This window comes from Diplotaxodon limnothrissa, linkage group LG18, assembly GCF_057381915.1.
Source record: "Diplotaxodon limnothrissa isolate DT_005_m linkage group LG18, D_limnothrissa_male_GT1.1, whole genome shotgun sequence".
Lineage (NCBI taxonomy): Eukaryota > Metazoa > Chordata > Actinopteri > Cichliformes > Cichlidae > Diplotaxodon > Diplotaxodon limnothrissa.
Window position 1 is genome coordinate 12,954,661 of NC_140613.1, and position 23,451 is coordinate 12,978,111.

At 38.8% G+C, this 23,451-nt stretch overlaps 1 protein-coding gene across 1 annotated transcript in view; it reads left to right on the forward strand.

Annotated features, from left to right (window-relative positions):
• The window catches only part of LOC146613209 (RNA-binding Raly-like protein), a 48,156-nt gene extending 37,385 nt beyond the window's left edge, over positions 1–10,771 (forward strand). Inside the window, exons 4-9 of the mRNA XM_085377932.1 lie at positions 1,618–1,665; positions 2,405–2,595; positions 5,416–5,529; positions 5,804–5,961; positions 9,575–9,612; positions 10,328–10,771. Coding sequence (XP_085234058.1) covers positions 1,618–1,665; positions 2,405–2,595; positions 5,416–5,529; positions 5,804–5,961; positions 9,575–9,607 — 544 coding nt within the window. The 3' untranslated portion in view covers positions 9,608–9,612; positions 10,328–10,771. The remainder of the gene's footprint in view (positions 1–1,617; positions 1,666–2,404; positions 2,596–5,415; positions 5,530–5,803; positions 5,962–9,574; positions 9,613–10,327) is intronic.
• Positions 10,772–23,451: the final 12,680 nt, after the last annotated feature.

The following is a 23,451-nucleotide window of genomic DNA, read 5'->3' on the forward strand; positions in this document are numbered from 1 at the left end:
TCATAGTAGATCTTATCTGTAAAGGGAGCTACTTATTCATCATAGTTGACGATTCTAGTGCGCTGTCTTGCTTTTACTGCTAATTGGTTGCTAGCCCAATAGCTGTAAAAGTGTACTTCGAGCTTAACAACTATCCTGCAACACAAATCTGTTACATTAGGAAGGAAGCTGTCATGAACCACAGTATTTTCATCTGTATTCTTGCCATTGGCCAGTGGGGATGCTTATTAAAAGGCAGGAGGGGAGGTTTAGGAAGACGACAGCTAGCAGCTGGACAAATTTCCTTTGTTTCAGCCTTTTGTGAATTGATTAGAACCGTGCGCCTTTAGGTAGTCAGGCGCTCTAATCACACAACTTTAATGTGAAGGCTGTACCGAGGTGCTGGGGTAACAATAGATGAAATACTCTTCACATCACAGTGAGCAATGCAATGGGAACAGAGTGGCCTGCATCATTATAGAGCTCAGATTTTCTTCTTCTTTTTAAATTTGCAAAAGAATTCAAACATTTGTGCCTGATTTTTGCCTCCAAATCCAGAAAAGAGATCGCTCTCTTGGACCTGTGTGTCAGGGGCGGGAAGATGGCAGCACTATGCAACACACACACACACACACACTGTGTGTATTTATATCCTTGTGGGGACATCTCATTGACATAATGCTTTCCCTAGCCGCTTACCCTAACCATCAAAAATGAATGCCTAACCCTGACTCTTACCCTAAAACTAATCAGAACCTAATTGTAACCCTGACACAAAAACCACATTTAGAGTCTCAAAAATGCCTTCAAACAGCCCACGAGGGCTGTTTGTCCCCACAAGTATAGTAAACTACCAATTTTTGGTCCACATGAAGATGTTAATACCCGTCCTCACACACACACACACACACACACACACACACACGCGCGCACACACAGTTATTGAAAATACTCATGAAAATGAATTCGTTAGGCACAATATTGTAAATGACAGTGCTTTAATTTCTCTACATTTATCAAGTTTGTTCGAGTTTTACTGTCGCTGCTTCCTTTCTTTTTCCAAAATGGAAGAGTAAGCTGTGTAGCTGTGAGCAGTGTTGAGCTGCCCACCGTCTCTCAAGCTCTTTTGATTCCTGCTTTCTTTTATCCTGAATTTTTGAAAAGTAATCAAAATGCAACCATCAGGAACTCGTGCATATCGTGGCAGAAGTCTTAAGGCCACTCCTGTTGTGCCAGATTTATCACAGTGTAATTTGTAGCCGGGAACGGAAGCTTCCTGTTGTCAGCAGTTGTTTGTAGAAATAGCCTGCATTACCTTGCTTTCTAGTTTGATGGGAATCTGGTAAGTTTACCGCTATAGCAACCAAGAAAGAAATGCAACATAATGAGGCAAACTTGTTGTTGGTGCATTTCATTTTTTAAATGGATTAAAGGAAATTCGATTCCAGTGCTCAGCTCAGTTAAGAAACCACACATCAAATCTTAACAAGAAGGAATTTTCCAGTAATAGTCTTTTAGGACACTGAATAAAGAATTCAGTCTAAATGTATTTGCACCGTCATTTTCTTCCTTTATTGTTTTATGTTTTTGTGCACAGAAATCAAAGTAAAATAGAAATGTTCTCTTTTATTTCCACAGTGGCTATGAATTTGACTACGACTACTACAGAGATGACTTCTACAGTAGGTATGTTTAAAAAAAACGTTGGCTCACTGGTAAATAACACGTCTTTGTCATTTGCAACTTTTCTTTTTTCAACCAGTCCCTTTCCTCCCGATATTTTGCCCTTAGTATACACATCCTTTCTCCCAATTTCCCATCTTGAATAAAGATGATTTTTGAGCAGAATGGCCCCATTTCCTTCTGAGACAAAGTAACTACATTATCACAGGCATAATGAATGTCATATTGAGGAGGTTTTTATTCCTCTCCGTTGGGCTTACTAATGATGCTTTTATCCGCATAGCCGGGTACTGAATGTCAGATAGTCCCCCGGCTGGTCATTTGCGCTGGCAAGGCACAGAATGTATCTTCATTCTGACATTTTCATTGGTTTGTTTACTTCCTCTTCTTTGCAATATCCCCAAGAGCAGAATCCTTCAGCTTTGAGTCATTATTGCTATTTTGGCAATTTGATATGTCAAAGGCAACTGGGAACAGGCTTTGATTGAATTGCTGTGGCATTGTTCAATGTGTACCTCTATCATTCAGACATCTTTTGCAGCATGTCTATTAGGTGCTTTGTAAGTGTTCCTTGCTGCTTGAATAAAAACATCTGACCAAAAACAAGGGAAAAAATCTCCACAAAAACTCCCATAGTGATTACAGAGTTATATCCCCACTTTTTTTGTTTTGTTATTTCTCTGCATTGTAATACTCTTGGAATATTTCTGTTGCTACAACTTTATTCTTCATGTGTCTTCAGACTGTTTGAGTACCACGGCCGCGTTGTGCCTCCGACCCGAGCTGTGATCCCCATCAAACGCTCACGACTAGTTGTCCCAACCACACGCAGAGCCAAATCCTCTTTTCCAGTCAGGGCTTGCTCTTCCTCTTCCTCCTCCTCTTCCTCCTCCCGAGCACTCAATGTCGGCTCTTCCATCACTGGCCCTAAACGTATGTTTGGTGGTTTTTCTTTGTCCCTTTTTGTTCCTATAGTATCCTGCCATCTCTAAAGTGATTTCCAAATGTTTTCTAAATGTGATTTTTATGTGATTGTTTGTTTTGAACTTACCTCCATGTCCATTTTTGGGGTTTGAGTCAAGTTAATGGCAAAGAAAATAAATTCAGCCGCTACAAAGAACATTTCCTATTATCATAACTTTGAACACATGTTGGCGGGTATCATTTCTGCCCATTATGATGGAAATGTACTCAGCAAGTGTAAATGCTAAGCTCTCGAAACAAAAAAAAAGGTTAATAATCGAAAAAGGTCAGGCCTGCAATTCCTGATTATTTTCATTAGTAGTCTTGATAGTCCCTCTTGAACTGATTAGAGTATACGCTCATTGGACACTTCATTAGGTACACCCGTTCAACTGCTCTTTAACTCAAATATTTAGCCAGCCAATCACATGGCAGCGACTCAAAGATTTTAGACATGACATGGTCAAAATTAATCTGTTATATTATGTCATAATAATAATAATAATAATAATAATAATAATAATAATGGATTGCATTTATATAGCGCTTTTCTAGGCACCCAAAGCGCTTTACAATTCCACTATTCATTCACTCTCACATTCACACACTGGTGGAGGCAGCTACAGTTGTAGCCACAGCTGCCCTGGGGCAGACTGACAGAAGCGAGGCTGCCATATTGCACCATCGACCCCTCTGGCCAACACCAGTAGGCGGTAGGGTAAAGTGGCTTGCCCAAGGACACAACGACCAGGACAGAGAGAGCAGGGGGATCGAAAAGGCAACCTTCCGGTTACAGATGAGCTTCCCAATCCCCTGAACCATGGTCGCCCCCAAGGCGTGGAGGAAACTTTCTTTGCTCAATTTGGGCCTCTTAATATCAACTGGGCATTGTTTAAATGCCACAGACTACTTGAGTATCGTTATTGACCATGCCCAGTGCCTTTTTGACCACAGTGTACCCATCGTCTAATGGCTGGTTGTAGCAGGATATAAAACCATGTCACAAACCTCAAATCTTCTCAAATGGGTGTCCTAAACAAGACAGTGAGTTCACTGTACTCAAATGTCCTGCACAGTCTCCAGATCGCAGTCAAATAGAGCACCTTTGGGATGTGATGCAGGGGGAGATTTGCATCATGAATGTGCACCCAACAAATCTGCAGTGTGCACTGTGTGATGCTATCATGTCAGCGTTGAACCAAAGGTTTTGAGGAATGTTTCCAGCATCTTAATGAGTCTTTGTTGAATAACATGAAGAATGAAGGCAGTTCTGAAGACACAAGGAGGTCCAACCTGGTCCTAGTAAGGTGTACCTAATTAAGTGTCTAGTGAGTGCATTTAAAAAAAAAATATTGTAATTTTTAAGATGCCAAAACTGACATTTACAGTACTTTGTTTGTTTGTTTTTTCACCAAACTGTCCAAAACCCCAAAATAATAAGAGATTTTCATACAAAACAAAGAAAAGTGGCTTATCCTCACGTTGGAGATAAAAAACTGTAGTGATTTCCAAATGCTGAATCATTTTCATGTCAAAACTGTCGTTGAATGCGATTTACTCTTGAATAAATGAGTAATTTTTTTAAAAACACCACCTTTGATTTTAATAAGAGGTTAATGTACAAGCTATTTTGATTGTTGAGGCAAAAACTGTCAAATAATGCAATAAAATGGGGAGGAAAAAAATGACCATAATGACTTCCTAAGCTAACCGAACAGATTCACAAGAAATTGTCACATTTGAAAGCTGGTTTTAAATATTTTCTTCTTGAAAAATTACTTTATTATGGCATTTATTATCATTTGATTTTAACAATCATTGCTGATTAATCTTCAGTCAGGTGACAAAGCCAGCCATTGTCAAACTTAAGGATGTCTTGGCCAAATTTTAAACCTGCGCCGACTGAACCTTTAATCAAAACTCTGATTGAAACACAAGACTTGATGTGTTTTCTCTGATTCCTTTTGATCTTCTGGTGATTTTCTTGTTGAGGCTGAATCTTCATTAAACACTTTCCTTTCCCTTGCCATCTGAAAAGAAAAACAAATCATTTGAATCTCACATCTTTTCTTTAGTTCTGATGACCTTTTTGATGTAAATATTTAAGCTGTTCCATTGTAGCTTCAAGCTAATTACATGTTTGTACATGAGAAACTTTGACCTCCTGCAGACCACCGCCACACTCTTTAGGAATGACTGGGATAAACAGTAATTTTTTTTCTTTTCTTGAGATGCATTGAAACACATTTAAACCAGAGTTTTTATTCGTGTTAAAACAAAAGTAAGCACACCAGAAATGTTGGGAATAAACCAAAATTATACAGAATAAATCTTAGATCAGAGTCTCAGCTAGTTGTTTGGTTATTTTTTTATTTTCTGCTCTGTGTAGCATTTCTGCATCATATTGCTCATCACTTTCTATTGTTTTACAGCAAGCAGGCAGCTGTTTTCTCATCATCTAAGCTAGTAACAAGGTGGTAAATCTAATAGTAAGAGCCAGATCTTTCCTCTACAAAAATTGAGGTAAAACATGGCTAAGAAAGAAACATTTTCGCTGGTAGCAACAACAGTGAGATTATGGCTTTAGCAGCTGCTGTACTGTTCAAACTCTCGCATGCTTATTATTATTCTCCCCTCAATGCAACACAGTGAGATTTCCTGCTTTTCATCAGTTGTGCCACATTTTCAGTGAAGAACTTGACTGTTGAGAAGAGTCTGCTGCTGTCACAGTGTCTCTTGTAGAACATCCCATTAATTATGCTTTTTAACTTTATTAATGTATGCTTGCAGTGAAGACAGATCAGCTTCTAACAATCAAAAAGGAACTGTCGCAAATCAAAACCAAGATCGACTCACTGCTGGGAAGGCTTGAGAAGATAGAGAGGCAACATCGCTCTGACGCCGGTAAGATTTGACAGCCAGGAGGGGAGGACCTGTCTGATGAGCATGCATAGAAAAACGGGGAAGATGCTGAGAGAGGCCGCCATGTACTGAAATAAAAGCCACACAAACGTCCTTTGAGGAGAGTTGACGGAATGATACTGAACATATTAAATGCTTGTTCGGAGGCTTGTCTGAAATACAGGTTCTTCTATTATCAAAACAAGATAGAAAGTCAATAAATCTACTATGCTCTGATGTTAACTGCCAGTCTTTGTCTCTTGATGTCTTTTGCCAGAGATGCAGAGGAAGCAGGAGGAGGTGTGCGAGTGTCTCCATGGTGATGCAGCAGACCACTCTGGGGGGGAGGAAGTGGAGGGGACGGCTGAGGTTGAGGCAGGGGAGATGACAGACGGTGGTGAAGACGACTTTGAAGATGAAGGCACAAGCGACATGGTGAGCAGGCCAAGTACCCATGTCCAGTATTAATAAGAAGTTATTTGGTTCCAATTTAGCTGCAAAGTGTGCGCGCGTGTGTGTGTGTGCGCGCGTGTGTGTGTGCGCGCGTGTGTGTGCGCGCGTGTGTGTGTGTGTGTGCGTGCGTGTCTGCAAAAGTCACAAGAAGTCCTAATTACCTACAGATTTTCTTGTAATTTTTTAAAGTGGACTTGATTCATATTTGTGCAGGCTTTCTGAAGGTCCTTCAAAGTTTTTCTTTGGACACTCAAAGTCCACTCCCCCGCCCCCGCGTAGAGGCATAGTTTTGGCAGTACTTCCCTAGCTTCCAAATTACACAAGAACAGGACAGAAAATCGTTGGCAACAAGGCCTGTAGACTGATGAATCCAAATCGTTGTCATCATTAGTGTAAGTCATTGCCAGTATGCACAGAGGTCAGGAGAGAGGTATAGTGGTGAGCATCTACATGGAACTATGAATGCAGAACAGAACCATCAAATTTCAATCCACCAATACCATCTGCAACACAGCTGATGTCATTTTCTTTTAACACGACAGTGATCCAAATACACTGTCAATGCCGTAAAAGCCGATAGTAGCTGACGAGAAACACAGTCATGAATCACACCCCTCCCAGAACCTGGACCTCAACATTTTGGAAGCAGTGTGGGATCATTTTGAGAGAGAACAGAATAAAAGGCACCCAACATTCAAAGAATACTTTGATTGTCCTTAAAGAAGCCTGGAGAACTATTCCTGAAGAATACTTCAGGAATAGCTTACATGAAAGCTGTCTGTGAGACTTCAGGCTGTGTTGAAGAATAAAGGTGCTCACACCAAATATCAACTTTCAAGCACAGCAGAATTATAAAAACTCTTTTTCTGTATATCCATGTATATTTCGACGTTTCCCATCCCATCTCCCAAGCAAGATATAAAGAAATGAGGGGTGTTTCAAGACTCTTGCATAGTAGTTTATCTATTTTATGATGCGGAAAATGTTTTCCACTGACATAATATGCCAATAATAACAGTAAGTATAATGTACATTCAACTCTGTTGTATAAATAACTTTGCCTTAGATGGAACCATTTGAGTCATACAGGATTCTTATAAAACTAAAAGGTGAAATGGTCATGAAAAAGTAATCAGGTTGTTCGTGGTGATGGATACAAAGTTTTGCTGTCTTTTGTGACAATCAGCATGATTTGAAAAGTCTAAACTATATGAGTAAAAACACTCAGAAAATGATTCTTCACCCACAATAAACACAATACAATACTCTGAAATATATATAAAATTACATTTGAATTTATTTAATTAATTAATAATTAAAGATAATGTGCCTGGTACAAACTAAATGTGTATCAATCAATTAAGTTTAGTTTGACCAGATCCCATTAAATGTAACATTTTACATTGTACTTATGCAACAAAATTACATGGATAAATTACATATAATTAAATTAGTTGAAGTCAGAAGGGCAATTTTTTTATTTTATGTTATTTTTGAGTGAGGTGTATTTTGTCTCTGTCTGAACAACATACATGCTGCAAAGTGGGGACACGTTGTTGTGGCAACCAAGAAAAGTAGTAGCTGTTGTTTTAAAGCTTAATCTTAATGTGTTTTGAATTAATATTGTATTACAAAGTAATAACTATCATCAATGACAAAATAATTCGAGGTCGTCTCTATCACAAACCGCCATGAAACTGAACAAATCACATGAAAACACCAAAGTCAGCAGCACGTAACGGTGTCTGTGAATACTTTGGCTTTCCTTCCCTGTCTCAGACAAACCTGAATGGGAGGAGTTTGTCTTCGGAAATGTATTTTACATTTTTAAACTCTTAGTTTGGTCAGGTTCAGGCAACAGAACTTAGGTTTGGGAGAGACCCTTATAATTTTCCCTCAGATTGAATAAAATGTGTGGTACTGAGCCCATCTGCCAGAAGAACTCGAAGGCAAACTTCTTCTCTGTGTTATACGCAAAGCCTCAGGCATAGAAGTTTTATAAATCTTTGAAAGCATTGTTTATTTTAATAAAAGAGTAAATAATTTAATTATACAGTTAAGTGCCAGACTTTTTTAAGTCACTATCTATCGCTGAGTGAGGTAACGCACGATCACTGATGAAGAGAGCGTTTATACTTAGTTTCCACGGCAACATACTTGGAAAAACTGCTGTATTGAAACCTGCCATGGCAAACCAAACATTTTCTTCTGATGCCACCAAGCATTAAAAATAATTTAACTGACAAAACAAGACTTGACTTTCACAAGATATTTACAAGAAATGGGACACATCTGTCAGCTACCTCAGTAATTAATGCTGTCATTCAGCTATGAAACAAGACAGCTGGAGTAACGGAACAAGACGGAGCAACAACACTAAGCTGTTAGATGAAGAGCTGCAGGTGACAAGCTATGCACCTCCAGCTCCTCGGTGAAGTTAGGCTGCTGTTTGCAGACGCTTCGCCGTGTGCAGAATGAAATCGGAGCAAAGTTTCTCACAGAGTGTTTGAAACTGATCTGCTACTAACTACATCACTCTCTGGATACACTTGTGAAACTTTTTGGGTGGTGTTAATTTACTGTAATGCAGTAAAAGAGTGTAATGCATGCAGCATATCACCAATTTTTACTTTAAAAATCATAAATCATCTAACTGAACATTTGCTTTCCAGTTTTATTACTGTGACAGTTTTATTTCTCAAAACTATTGCCTTACTTTGACACTAAAGAAAGGTTATATAATCATACCTGCTTCCTGTTTTATGAGATCTGGACCCACTGTTGGGTGGTTTATTGGCTTCATTCTGCAAGCAGACTAAACTATTGATTACTGGTAATCATTAAAGCTTATATGTGTTAATCCAATAGATACTGTGGCCAAAAGGCTTAGAATAAACAAAAACCCCAAATCCCTATATTGATTTAGTGAAAACACACTGTATAAAATGTGTCTCAGAGGACATGGATGAGATGTGAATTGATGCACATTTTCAAGGTTTGGACAAACAAAAAGAAAAAAAAAGATTTGCGAAACAAAAAAAAAAGTACAGCCATTTCTAAGGTTTTAAAAATCAGGACATGAAAGATCCTCAGGTATTGACCAGGTTCTGATGACTGTGGAGTCCATTTGAGTACAGTGAACTCACTGCCATGTTCAAGAAATCAGCTTAAGACATTTTGAGCTATGTGACATGGTGCGTCATCCTCCTGGGAACACTGTGGTCATGAAGCGATGCACATGGTCCGCAGCAATACTCTGAGTGTTATTTGTCATTGAAACAATGCTCAGGTGTTACTAAATGTGTCAAGAAGATATTCCCCACACCATTACACCACCAGCAGCTTGAACTGTTAATAAAATGCAGCATGGATCCATTTTTTCACGTTTATGGGTTTTGTTAAATGAATAACAGAACTTGTGCGAACCAGTTAATTTTTTAAATATGTACTGATGTGTATTTCAGACTTAGAACTGGAAGTGTTTCATTTTTTTAATGACTGTGGATTGAGCTAGAAAAGGGAAGGCTATGTTGCTGCCTAGTTATAAAAATTAATTCTTGACTGATTTAAAGCAATCTTATTTCTTTTACTGCAGATAGAGAACCACATATCGGACATTGACAACTGAGTAAGGTCAGTATTTAATCTTGGTTTAACAACACACATTTTGCACAAAGCTGAATTTATTTTTGGGAATAACGTATGAAAAGCAGAATCATAGAAACATTTTAGCATCCAGCAGTTGAAAGCAATTCGAAGGATCTTTCGCTTCCTGCTTTAAAAAGAGTAACAGAGTAAGAAACATTGCTCATCCTTGGAGTTTAATCCTCCAAAATGTTCTTCTAAAGGTGGGGTCATTCTCTGCATCTGGGGGCAAAAGGAAAAGCAGCTTCTCTGCAGTGATCGCTGATGACTGAACAGCCGCAGAGATGAGACTCTTTCTCATGTGCATTTCCTGTCAAACGACATTTAAATCTCCCCTGATTTTCTTTGTAAGAACAAATAGCTATGAGATTTAATTTGCCTCTTGGCTGACATTTCCTCCCTGCTGTCCTTAAGTGCCTGCGAGTAGAAGTTTTTCCTTTTTTTTTTTTTTTTTTTTTTTTTTTCTTTTCCTTCCTCAGGCGGTCTGAACATGATAGATTGTTAAGATGATGGTTTAATGAACTGCTTGTCCTCTGGTGGATATCTGAGTGGTTGCAGGTAATAACAGCAGCGTTAGAAAATTTTAATGTTGGTCCTCTTGAGTTTCCAAGCTTCACAGGAAAATTTAAACCTGCAGCTACCTTTTTTCACATGAGGTCGCTGTGAGAGATGAAAAAATAATAACTTTCTTTTTTCTTTCAAGTTGGGGAATAATGAAGCTTGCATTACAGAAGATGGGAGGACAGATACCAGCAAAATCTTCTTGATCAAGGAGGTGCATTTGACATTAAAGGAAAGGAAGTGACAGACAGCAGTGGAAGAGTGTGTCAGACTTGTATTTTGCTTGTTTGCCTCATTAGAACATGCCACTGCTGATGCATACGTCATCAAAATCCTGGGTATAAATATTCTCCAGACGACTGCAAGATCTTCGCAACCAGCAGTCAGTCATTTCCCCTCGGACTGATTGCTGTTCTGAAAAATACAGACAATACAGTATATTGTGTGCTTATTATATTGTGGTCTGTATTGTGTATAAAAATACAGTTATGTGATCTACCAGAAGAAAATTTGTCTTTTGTTGTACCTCAGATGTTTGTTTCTGTTTCTGTGCATTGAAAACTGTGAAAAGCTGCATTGCTGGCAGAGAGCTAAATATGAATGTAACAGTAACATATTTTCTTTGACACTCATTAATTCTGCATTTTGTTTTCATTCATTTTGAGCAAATGTACAGTATGTAATTTATTCACAATCTCGCCACATGGTATTGAATGCATTTCATGTTTTTAATTTGTTCTACATGACAACGTGTATTTGAAATTCTTTACTTTCTGTTTACAATTTTAAAAAATGAAAGACAACAATTTTTGCTGTCAGCATGTTAAAAATGTGGCTATCAAGGATCATTTCTTTGCCTCTGTTGTACAGCCATGGATAATAAACATTTTTGACATAAACTTGTGTCCTTCCTCCCCAAAACTGAGTGGTGTAGCTCGCATTTTTTGTAAATGTATTGTTTCTTTTTCTATTTAAATGGACCTAAAGCTAAGGAAAGATGAGATATACTTCTTGCATCTAGTTTGACTGCCGATTGCATTTAATTTTTTTCGCATTTGCTAACTGATGAAAAGTAGTGCTCATCCCCACCCAGAGACCGTGTTGCATGGACAGTCTCTGGGTGGGGATGAGCATTCAATGTGTCTGACAAGGCGATTGCACAGGTCACCTAGTGGGAGATGAAGTGTTTCCAAATGCTGTCAGACAGACTTCTGAATTACAAATATTTCCCATTAAATGTAGAAATGCAGGCAGATTGTTGACATGTTGCAATCAGTCTGAGTCGGTGTACGCCGATTATTGCAACTCATCTGTATCATGTTTCTTTGCAAAAAGAGGTTCATCTAAGTTAGTTTCCAAGTGTCTTTTTTCTGGTTATATTCCTATCAAAACAAGGTTGCTGTGCACTTATGTCATTATAAAGTTAAACTACTGTTCTGCAGCAACTACGCAACTATTTGTTTCAAAACTGAGTTCTGATTAGACTCTGAATGTAAGCAATTCATTTGAATTTCTGTGTGTTTTAAAGACAACAGATTTGCAATTTTCACAGGTTTATCTCAGCGAATCATCTTATCATCCCAGATTGAGGTCAAACTGACAATTAAATACAATATCATCCTTAAAGACGGAATCAGCTTATTGGCATATTATTAAATTCTTGATACACCAACGTTTTTCAAGACAGAAACGTGACTCCATTCTTCTCAGCAACCATTTCCAATAAGATCGCAAGTTCATTGCGCACGGTTGTGCCGTGGTCACCAGTCACTGTTTTCCCTTGTGTGACTGCAGCATAATGCAAACATTTGAAACTTTACCAGTGCGCTAACACGATCAAGATACTGTTAAATAAAACAGTTACTAAGTTTTCTTTAGGACGGATTTAAATATTGATAATTGAACCCTCAAAAACGCTGATTTTTTTTAAATAAATCTAAATTTTTAATCGGCACCTTACAAACATATTAAATAACGAATTCAAAGTCTGGATAATAACAGCTGGAAGACAAAAAAATCAGAGGGAACAACAGGCAAAAAGCAAGAAACAGGAAAGCTAACAAGCTAACAGCAAGGGACATAACAGTATGAGACAACAACAGCATAGGCCTGATGCTCATACCTGCATTAGTTTACTCATAATGTTGAAATGAAATTGTGGGTTTAGTTTATTTTTCCCTTAAAACAACTATGCACATGATGATTTCTTTATTCATCATTTAACAGTTTTTAGCGCTTACAGTTATGCAGAGTCAGGCATGAAAAGGCTGCTGTTTGTGACAGGTGGGTACTGACAGACGTGTGCAGCTGCCAGCTGTCCTCTAGGCTTCACTTCTGCTAAACCTGTGTCTCTGAACTGGACCTCGTCGATGTTTGTGGCCTCATAAGCTCTCCTGTGATATTTAGTTTGTATACTTGGATTATTCCAATGAATGGTTAATATATGCAAAATCTGCACAGATTTTTCCATCTTGGATTTGAATGCAATTAAAGTCTCCCTCTACAGCCTGTTGATTCTTAGTTTCAGCAATGAAACTGAATTTAAAACAAACTATAGCTGACATTCTGTCCCCTAGGCAACCACCAATGTCCTACTGCCTACACATATTCAGTAACACTCAGAAAAATATGCTGGTAATTAGATAGTGTTAATAAATATCTTTCAGTAAGTATGAAAGTTTTCTACATGTCCTAGTTTACATTATGAAATAAGTTTTTATGAGCGAGAATATCTTGAATGTTTAACACTTTTCAACTAAACAGTTGTCTTCTACTTTGGTTTTTTTTTTTTTAAACAATCATTTATTAAAACCTTTCCTTTAAAACTTGTATTTTATTTAATGTTTTTGTGAAATTCAGGTAGAGTAGCTTTTATACTGTTAATTCAGCATATACTAAAAAAAAAATAAAAGCCTGTTCTTACAATATATTTGTGAGCTTTTTATTTTGCAAAGAAATTCACAATCAGACAGACAGACTCACCAGGCTGCATGTCCTCACCTCATGTGCTTGATAACCACTTTCTCTCTCTCTCTTTGTTTCTCTTCTGTTGTTGTGAGTGTGTGTGTGTCTATGTAAGTGTTTGTGTATTTAAAACAGTTGCCTGTCTTCACCTCTGCAGTGCTGCCGTCTCCTGAAACCTTGCATGTTTAGAAAGTATGTTTTCTCCATTTTTATGTTGTTCTTGTAGTTTTTGTCCTCAGATGAGGTTTGAAGTGTCTGTATCCAGACTGCAACCACCTGTAAAAGGTAGAGGCTCACCAGGACATACACACCTCAGAAGTTCCTGTTCTTGGCACAGCCCCCCGTCCCCTGGCGCCCCCTGCGATGCCCCCCTTCTTAGGGAAACCCTCTGCAGAGGAGCCGTGAGAGCCAGGAACTTATGACTTGTGTGTGCACTCAGGCATCACTCATACCTGCTCTGTAGACAGTTCCTGTCAGAAGGAGGGGGCACAGCAGTGATGCCGGGGGGCAGAAGGTGGTGCCTCAATGCCTCTCTCATTCTGAGAGTGTAAAACAAAAAAAACAATTGTCAGTGAACATTTGATCCCCACTTGGTCACAACATATGGCAACCCCTTCCTAAGCCTGGTTCTGTCGGAGGTTTCGCCCCATTGAAAAGGAGTTTTTCCTCCCCACTGTCGCCAAGTGCTTACTCATAGGGGATTTGGGGGCTTTTTAAAAACTAACCACTGAAAAGTTCAGCGGCATCAAATTTAGGACTCACCAAATATGTAACTGGATGATTCGTGATTAAATGAGAAATCATCCATTTAAAACATATTTGCAAGTCATATTTAGTTGTATATAAATTTGATTCCAGGGACATTAAGGCCGATCACAGACTAATTTGGACAACTGGTAAAAATAAATAAATAAATAAATAAATAAAAGAAATTGGAAAAAATCAATGTGTCATTTTTTAATATAGATTTCAAATAACATACCATTTGATGTCAACATATTTTTGTTACATTTGCGGTGCTCGTCATGTTATATTCTTATGATTCTGTTCATTTTATGAGTTCATGCTTCTGCCTTGCTTAACTGGTACTTAGCTAGCTTTAGTCATGCTAGCATCAGCACAGGTAGAAACACATACACATCAGAGAATCGCACTATCTACAAATGGAAAACTACAAAAATAAAATTTAGAAAGCTTTCAGATTAGTAAACCTATCAAAAATCAAAGTTCCTATAGTGCAAACACATCATTTCATATTGTGTTCAAGTCAGTTGTTATCCAATTTTAAAACTATAAAATGTGATAAAGTGTATTTTTAGTTTACTTTGTTAATAAAGAAATTTTTTTTAGAAACACTAACGTTATATATAGCAAAATATGAAGCAATCTTCTACCTCCCGTTGACATGCAGACCTGTGGCCAACTCTACAAACCATTTAGAATTTTTTCCAGCTGAGGTGTTCAAAATAGATAACCAAACTGGTGATAGTTACAGTGTAATGTGGGCAACTGACTGCCTAATATAATGTAACATCATCACAATATTTTACGAAAAAGGAACAAATGTACCTTTGTTTCCTCAGCTAAGACAGCTGGGCTGCAGTAGCTTGTGTTTATGTCGAGAGTGCCATTTGATTTAAAAGCAAGGAGCAAAAGACTCTGAGCAGCATATCAGTCAGAAACAATGCCATATATTTAAGGAACAAAGGTCAAATTCTTCATGTGTGTACATGTACTGTTGTGCACATAAACTCACAGATGTATATGACAACTCAAGTTTGTGACCAAAAATTTGTATTCTAATTTTAAAAATGGAATACCATCCATCCATCCATCCATCCATCCATCCATCCAATGTTCCCTCTAATTTTTCATGTGTCATGTTTTTTTTTTTTTTGTGCGCAACGCAGATTTTCTGTGCACAGAGACTGTGCCAGGAGTGCGCAATTGCGCACGCACACGGCTTAGAGGGAAAATTGCATCCATCTTCTTCTGCTTTATCCGGTGCCGGGTCGCGGGGGCAACAGCCTAAGCAGAGAAGCCCAGCCTCGCTCTCCCTCCCTATTCATTGTAATACATACAACAAATATGCATTACCAACTCTTAAGAAAAACAAACAAACACTGAAGTCTTAAATTGAATACCTTTTTCATGCTTTTCAACATCGTGAGAAGATGGAGATGATTTTCTTTCTACTTTCAGTTTATACAGACAGCTGCATGTTTAGCTGAGAAACATTGCAGCTGAGAAACATGCAGCTGTCTGCATGTTTCTCAACATGGAATAAAATGTTATTCCATGTTGGAATAACATTTTATTCCATGTTATTCCAACATGGAATAAAATGCTGCAAATATTTTTATAATAGCAAACTTTGGAGGCAGAGACATAAAGACTCGCACGTCACATGTTTTGAAGGTATCGTTGTTCAAAATGAAGAATAAAAAAGAAAAATACTAGAACTGATGAGTGTTGACAAAAAGGGTGCATTGTGTCTATCTTATTTTCTTATGTGGCACAAGCAACTATCCAATGTAGTTATTATGATCTATTCATTTTTTTGATGCCGCATAAATTTTAAGACCACTTATTTGTCTTGCTGTTAGATAAACCACTGACTAAACTGACCCCTAAGCCTCGAGCTCATTTTGCCCCACAGCCAATATTAAATAAATAAATAAAATATTTAGTCTAGAAACTAATGATAAACTTTTTAATAATGCAGATACATGTTATGAAAATATAGAACTTTATAACCTGAGATTTAAAAAAAGCATTTGACAAACCTGATATAACTCGTAACTCTACAAAAACCTTGGACACAATAACCTGTGAAAAACAAATGCTTCATTCATAAGGTTCTTCCTTTCAAAGAAAGATGAAAAGGAAGGTGCTAATTAAAGTTTAGGGTCAGTTAACAAAAGGTGTGTAGGGTTGCATAGGTACAGGTGTTAGATCAGCTAACCTTGCCCCACTCTCCCATCCAGAAACTTTCACTTAACTTCTTATGACACCAGTAGCGGATTTAGAAAGTTTCTATAAGACTCATCTAAAACTTCGTCCTCCACTCTCAAGCCATTTTCAAATCTGTCGGTCCAGATTTAATACCTCGACAGATATGTATGGTCCAATCCTAATAACGTTGGTAAGCCTGCTGACTTTTAATCTAGGATCCCCATGAGGTTGATATTCTGTAGTTTTACCTTTGGTAGAGACAGTCACCGAATTAGAGAACTTTAAAGCACATATTTTTGTATCTATATGCTTCATGAATTTATTACACACTTATCTCAGTACATTTCAGGAATCGCTCATGGACAGATTGATCAGTCTCAAGACCTTGTGCACTCTTATTCCAATGTTTAGCTGAGTGGTGCATGTCCAAGTAACAACCATATGATGCCATGACTCAAGGTTTCCCTAAAGAAGGTGTCATTGTGCTATACGAGTTTATGAATCCCTTCACCTGTCAGTGGTTTTAGTTATGTGGCTAATTAGTGTATTTACAACTGAAAAGATTTTTCCAGTAATTAACATTGTATAACTGGTATAATCTTTTCATTCTTCCAGTTTCTTAAACATGAGAATTGAGAGGTCTTTCCATATAATTATTTAATTGCTTCAATTATCAATGTGTAGTCAGGATTTTGTTAACTGAGAAGGATATTTTCCAATAATTTCTGAAGATTGAAGCAAAACAAAAAAAAACAGCATCTGTTGTGAGAACAATATTTAGCTCTAGCCATGTGATTAAAAATATATCCTAATGTCCTGCTAAACTCACTTTGTGCATGGAAATAAAATGACAGTGTTCAGCTCAAAGCATCAGGGAGGCACTCTTATTAACCTTTTCCAAGCTTGTACCAAAGCCTGAAGCTTTACTTCTCTGTAACCTTTCACGCCAGCCTCAAACAATTTTCAAAACAAATGGGAGTAATAAGATGAAAACAAAGGTGCAGAATGATGCTAAAATTCTCTAGTTGGCTTTAATTACAGCACCCTTGTGCATTAGTACTGATTCCTAATTGGCTTTGAGATTATTCCTCCCCTCTGTCTTTTGAAATTTTTTATTACAGTGACCTTGAAAACTGCAACCAATGAGAGATAAGGTGCCGAAGCATCAACAGATGGGATTTCTAATTCACTCACTTCATTTGCACCAGATCATCATTTTCACAGGTTAAGGAGGGCCATTGGCTGGGTTGCAGGTATAATTGGTTCTATCGTTGCTGGCGAGCAGCCAGTGAGTACAGTGATCAGTCATGCAGCGTCTCTAATATGGACAATGCTCACTGTGAGATGAACTGAATCAATCACCGGCCTGCAGAGCTGCTGGATAAATTATGACTATAATAGGGGTCAGGATCTTTATAATACATCTGTGATTAGCCATAGTTGAGCGAAGATACTCAACTTAGAGAAAGCATTGTTTCACAGGGCTATAAGTCAAGGACGGTGCTAATGTAGGAAGTTTTATTAATTATAACTTTGGGGATGCAAGCATGAAAGGAGAAATCTGTATTTAAATTATTGCTCCATGAATAATTCCAGAACTGCAAAAACTGTCAACTGTCATCAGCTTTATGTTCTTCTATTTGTTTTACATGGTCAGAGTTGGTGTATTTCACTCTGGCTGTCATTTATCACTTTCACATAATTAAGCGTATGAAATTTCTCACACGTGTATTAATTTTATTCATTTACACTTTTAACTGAGTGTATTACAAATATCACAGTGTACACTGTGATATTATGAACCATTCCTGATTAATTCCCTGACATGCCAAACACCAGTGCTTCAGATTTAGTTTAGTTTAGCTTTGCTTTCCTTCTTTGATAAAACTTCAGAAATATTTAAAGATGTGACTCTAATGCATACTGGGTGATGAAATCAGGAAGTGCAGTAAAGCATTCAAAGGCAAAGGTAGAATAAGTCAGCAAAGGAAAAGTGGGATTGTCAAGTAGGTAAAGAACGAGGAGGTGAAGGCAAAGGAAAAGGCATATAGCGAGTTGTATTTGAGACAGGACACTAAGGAATGACAAAAGGACTTGTATTGATTGGGTAGGAAGAGGGATCAAGCTGAAAGGATGTGCAGCAGGTTAAGATGATTAAAAATTGAAATTGAAATGTACTAATGAGTGAAGAGAACATGTTACGTTTCTAGAGGTGGGCGGAGCAAAGAATCTGTCCCGGATGTGCCCGTTAGCGACGTCTAGTAAACAGGAAGTATGATACGAGAAGCGGTTAGTTCAACTGAACTCCAACGAACAATAAATTTACAACACTTTGTTAGAAAATGAAGTACGAAAGGCTTTTGGGCTCTCCCAGAAGTTGCAGTTGTTCTCTGTTGATGGCCTATAATAAGTTTGGCTCCTTTGAGGCCGCTCGGTAGTCGCTAAACTTTGGCTCTGCTAACAAAAAAAAAAAAAAAAAAAAAAACACTGGTCTGACAAACCAGTGAAGATATGACAAATTTAGTGGTTAGAAAAGTCAAATTGTGACAAGTTTTCTGCCGATTGATAAATATAGGTGATTACTGAATGAAAGAAAATTCCATTTTGAACTTTAAATACAATCTTAAGAATTTTAAAATGTACCTGTGTCGTCCTGTCAGCTTGGTGGGTTATGAGAGGATTATATGGAGAGAAAAAAAAAAAAAAAAAAGGGGGAGTGAAGGCTGACACAGGGCCTGGCCCCGGTGTTTCTCCCCTCTCTGACTGATATAGCCAATACAACATCATTAGTTTTGTTTTGTTTTGTTTTTGTTTTGTTTTTTTTGTTTTTTTTTTCTCTTTATGTTTGATTACAGGTAGGGAAGCCGAGGCTGACCTGGACGCCTGCTCTCCCCTCCACCATCGTTGCTCACTCCTCCACCATCTTTGAAGTGACCCTGACCAAATGCTACAGCAGCTGGACCTATAACAACAGCTTGAAAATGTCAACAGTGCTGCAGGAAAACGATATCAGGCTGCGGAGATGGAGAGTGTTAAATCCAAGGCCCGTTTCACTACACGGGGAGATTTCCGTCAGTCTCTCTTCTTAAATGAGAAGATTGAGAAAGGTCCGGCTCCCACCAATGACTTTGACCACCTGCTATAGAGGAACTATCGAGAGCATACTGAGCAGCTGTATCACTGTCTGGTTCGGGAACAGCAACATGCCGGACAGACGAGCTCTACAGAGGGTTATGCGAGCAGCTGAGCGCACCATCCGCTCCGAACACCTTGACCTGCACTCAATCCACAGCAGGCAGTGCCTGATCGGACACACCCCTCTCACACACTCTTCACATTCTTGCCATATGGAAAAAGACAGCTTCAGCGGACAGAGCTGTGACGACACGCCCATTAAGCCCGGAGGAAAAGTGAGGCCGAGCAAAACAATGCTGACCTTAACAACTCTGCATTAAAACTGTGCAGGACAGTGACGGACCAACACTGATGATCGGGCAGCAAAACAGGGCGTGCCACAGACAAAGGAAAACTGAGGACAGGAGGCACCTCAGAATGGAGAAAAACACCAGGAGAAAATAAGCTGAAGGCACAGGGGTCGGGGCTCAGACAGGAGCTGACCTCTGGGAAGAGCCGAACAGCAGAACCACAGAAGGTCCAAGGGAAACATCAATGGACTTTAATCTGATTTCTACGGAAAAGACTCTGAGGTTTCTGCCCTCAATAAGACCTCGAGGCATCAGAGCAGAAACTGAGCATGGCCCAGGAGGAGCTAGCTGAAAATCGAACCCATCAGGCTTGGAGTCCAAGACACCGGACTTGAAATCAGGCCGGAGCATCCTGGAGCTAGATGAGCAGTGTGATTTGTCCGGTCTGCTATGGAGCAAACGTTAGGGGGATGGCTTCCTGTCGCCTCTGCCGTCCTCCGATCGCTCAGCGTCCTGGGCTGCCCAGCTCCGGACTGAACGCTCGGGCCGAGACACCCAAACAACCATGGACTCCATTCCCCTGGAATGGGACCACGACTACGACCTGAGCCGTGGGCTTGAAAGTGCAAGCAGGGATCCCAGAGAGCCTTGAGGCCTGTGTTAAACTAACAGAACAAAGATTGAGGTCTTCCACTGGGGAGGTGGAAGCTGCAGACTCTCCTATACACCTTCTGGATGTCAGCCGTTCCACCTGCAAACAAACGGACAGCAGTCGCACTTCTGCAAGCAACAAACGGACATCCAGACAATTGAGCTGCGTATCAAAACCCTGAAGGAAGACCGAAGCAAAAGGGTCAAGTTAAGGAGGAGCGAAATAAGGAGAAGATGCTGGACACTGGAGAAAAGGACTGCCTCAATTGGGGCCAGAACCAGTATGGACAGAACTCTGAGCAGCAGCACCAATGGATGCAAACAGACTGAAAAGGAGGAGGGCAGGACCCAGGGCACGCTTCAGGCCGTGGTTTACCCAGAACACTACAACAGGAAAGTGATGAACACAAACACCCACACAAACACACACATCTACATGCACCGACTCAGAGTGAAAAGAAACATACATATGAACATATGCACTCGTTGATTGAGGGAGAAATGACACACACACACACACAAATTAAAATGTTGATTCAATGAACTGAGAAGTGATCCACACACACACACGCTGATGCAATGAAGAATGCTTTACTAACAAATGCTGCACACAAACATCCAAATACGGAGCTGGTTACAACAGCAAGGACTGATTGATTATTTATTGCTTAAATGTATTTCATGCCACGCAGAGGGCATTTGTGTAGATTTAGAGGACATGGTCTGAAGCACTTTGATAATGAAAACAATGTCTGTGCGTGATGTCTGTTTATGGCTCAAAGCCTCCACTGAATTGTTTACTGTGCTTCACACAGTCTAACAAGGAGCAGTGGTACAGAGCGAAAATGATGAATGAATGGTGTGAGTTTTATTTCGAAGAGATTATGAAAAGGTTGTGTTGATTCAACTTAGTTGTTTACGTTTTTGCCAAAGTAAAGAGTTGGTGTGTAACTAGCGTCCACTATTGAGTCAAGTAAATCCAACATGTTTTGTTGGTGCAAAAAGGAGTTTTGGTTGATCTTTGGGTTTTGTTTGATACTAGGTTGATTCTATCAGTGAGGTTTGGATTGTTTTCTTTCTCTGAGAGAGAAAAGGATGGTTTTATGCTTGGGCATGTTTGTAATGGGCCCCAGTATCTGTTATTATATGAGTGTTTAATTGGTTACGTCTGTGTTTGCTTTCGTTACAGTGCACTGAGATAAGAACATCTGAGAGGTGTGATCCACCGGTGGTGATATTTTGGTATTTTGTGAGCTCCTGATTTAACAAATCAGCTCCTTAATCCAGGCCTGAGAGAGTGAATTTTAAAGTGCTATAAAATATTCTTACTGAAAACAGTCGCGAAGTATTTTTCTCCATGATTATAATGGGCTGAGGAGAAATTCACTTGTATGGGACACTGGTCGAATGAAAAGTCCTGATCTTAAAAGGATTGCAGCGAGTCAATCCAGTCCAAGAAAAAGCAATAAATAAGGAATTGTTTCCTTTAAAATGATGACGTCATCTTGCTGGTGAAGGAGCCTCGAATAGGTTGCGCGTGAGACTCCATTATCAGCAATATCTGGTATGAATGTGTGTGGATGTATGCATGTGACTGGACTGTTATGGACTGACGACTAAAAGCTTTAACTGACTTGGTACTGAGACAAAGACGGTACCGACTTTAGGATTAGTAAATGTCCACAGACAGTTCACCCAGCCTGTAAAAGAAGGGTGGATGTTTTGTCTTGCTTTGTTTTGTTTTTGCAAGAGCAGAAGGTTGACAGAGACTGAGGGGGGAGGCTGTAGCTTCACAGGAGTGTGAACTGCGGATTTAACCCTTGGGTTGCCAAGTTGGAGTTACTGATGCTTACATAAAAAATTGTGTTTTAGTAGCTGTGTTTCGATTAGGGTACCATTATAAAATGGTTGGGAATGTTAAATGCTAAAATGAAGAAAAGGTTTGAATTCACTTATGACTGAACATGTTATTAGTATTAATCATAGTGGGTCACTGTAAAGAGTCAAGTAACTTTTTTAGAGGAAAGAAAGAAAAAAAAAAGAAAAAAACCCTCTACCGAGGCCTATAAATAACAGGGAATGATAGACTTGCCACACGCAAAATAGAGATAATGTAATGATAAATACTGGTCCCCGCCTTTTGGGTGACATCTTGAAATAGTCAGCAATTTAAAAGTAAGATAGAACCGACAGGGGTGGTGCTGCACAAGAACGAGAGTAAGATAAAGTAAAATATTGTGTTTAGCTTTGAGAAGTTTAAATTAAAATGTACCATTACACTCAGAGGATCAATATGAAGTTTGATATATGCTAATTTTGAGTGAAGTACATGACTGGTGACTGTTCTGTCCTGAGCTTTTGTTTTTACAGCACCCGCTTGACCACACCAACAGTTTTTCGCCACCGAAAAGGAGTACTTGTAGAGAATAGAGAATGGGGAGGAAAATCACCAAAACTGGGAAAGGTAAGCCCCAAAGGGGGTGATAACACCATAACTTTCACTTATGGTCAAATTCTTAAAATTTGACCCCGAACTTGAAAAATTCTTCAAATATTTAGAGACAAAGTAGGTTGAAATAAAATATAAGGTTATAAACCACAAAAGGATGAAGCAAATGAATTGATAAGATGGTGAATCGATACGCAGTAAGCTGTCGATCACGTTGATTATGTTTATTCTAGTGAGCAGAGCAGGATTATTATTACTAAAGAATACAAATGAAATAGCAAAAACTAGAAGTGGAAAAACATTTGTGCTAACGGAAATAAAATCAAAATAAGAAAAGTGTTTACAAAACTAATTAAAATCAATTGGATTTATAGCAAAATGTGTGTAGCACCATTGTTGTGTGTATGCCCTACGATAGTCAAGTCATTTAAACTTTACATAGTGCACAAGGGGAGTTCATTGATCACTACTGTGAAACTAATAAGATTTAGGAGCTATGTAAGAAACTTACAGGTTCCACTGAAATTTTTATAAGCAGGATATTAAAACTTATTTATATAACAATATCAAAAATGTAGATCAGGGACCAACTTAGAAGTCACTGACACTTGACTAGCTGTAAACCATTGGTTTAGGAATAAGTGATTGCACTGGGCTTTCTATTACACAAAAGTCAACTCATTTATGATATCTGAGGAAGTATTGTGATTTAATTTGGAGACACAAAGGAACATTTGGCACTTCCCACATCTCACATATGTTTACTGTTGCACCCAACCATTCCACAACTGAAATGCCTGTGACTCCTAATTATTTCAGGCA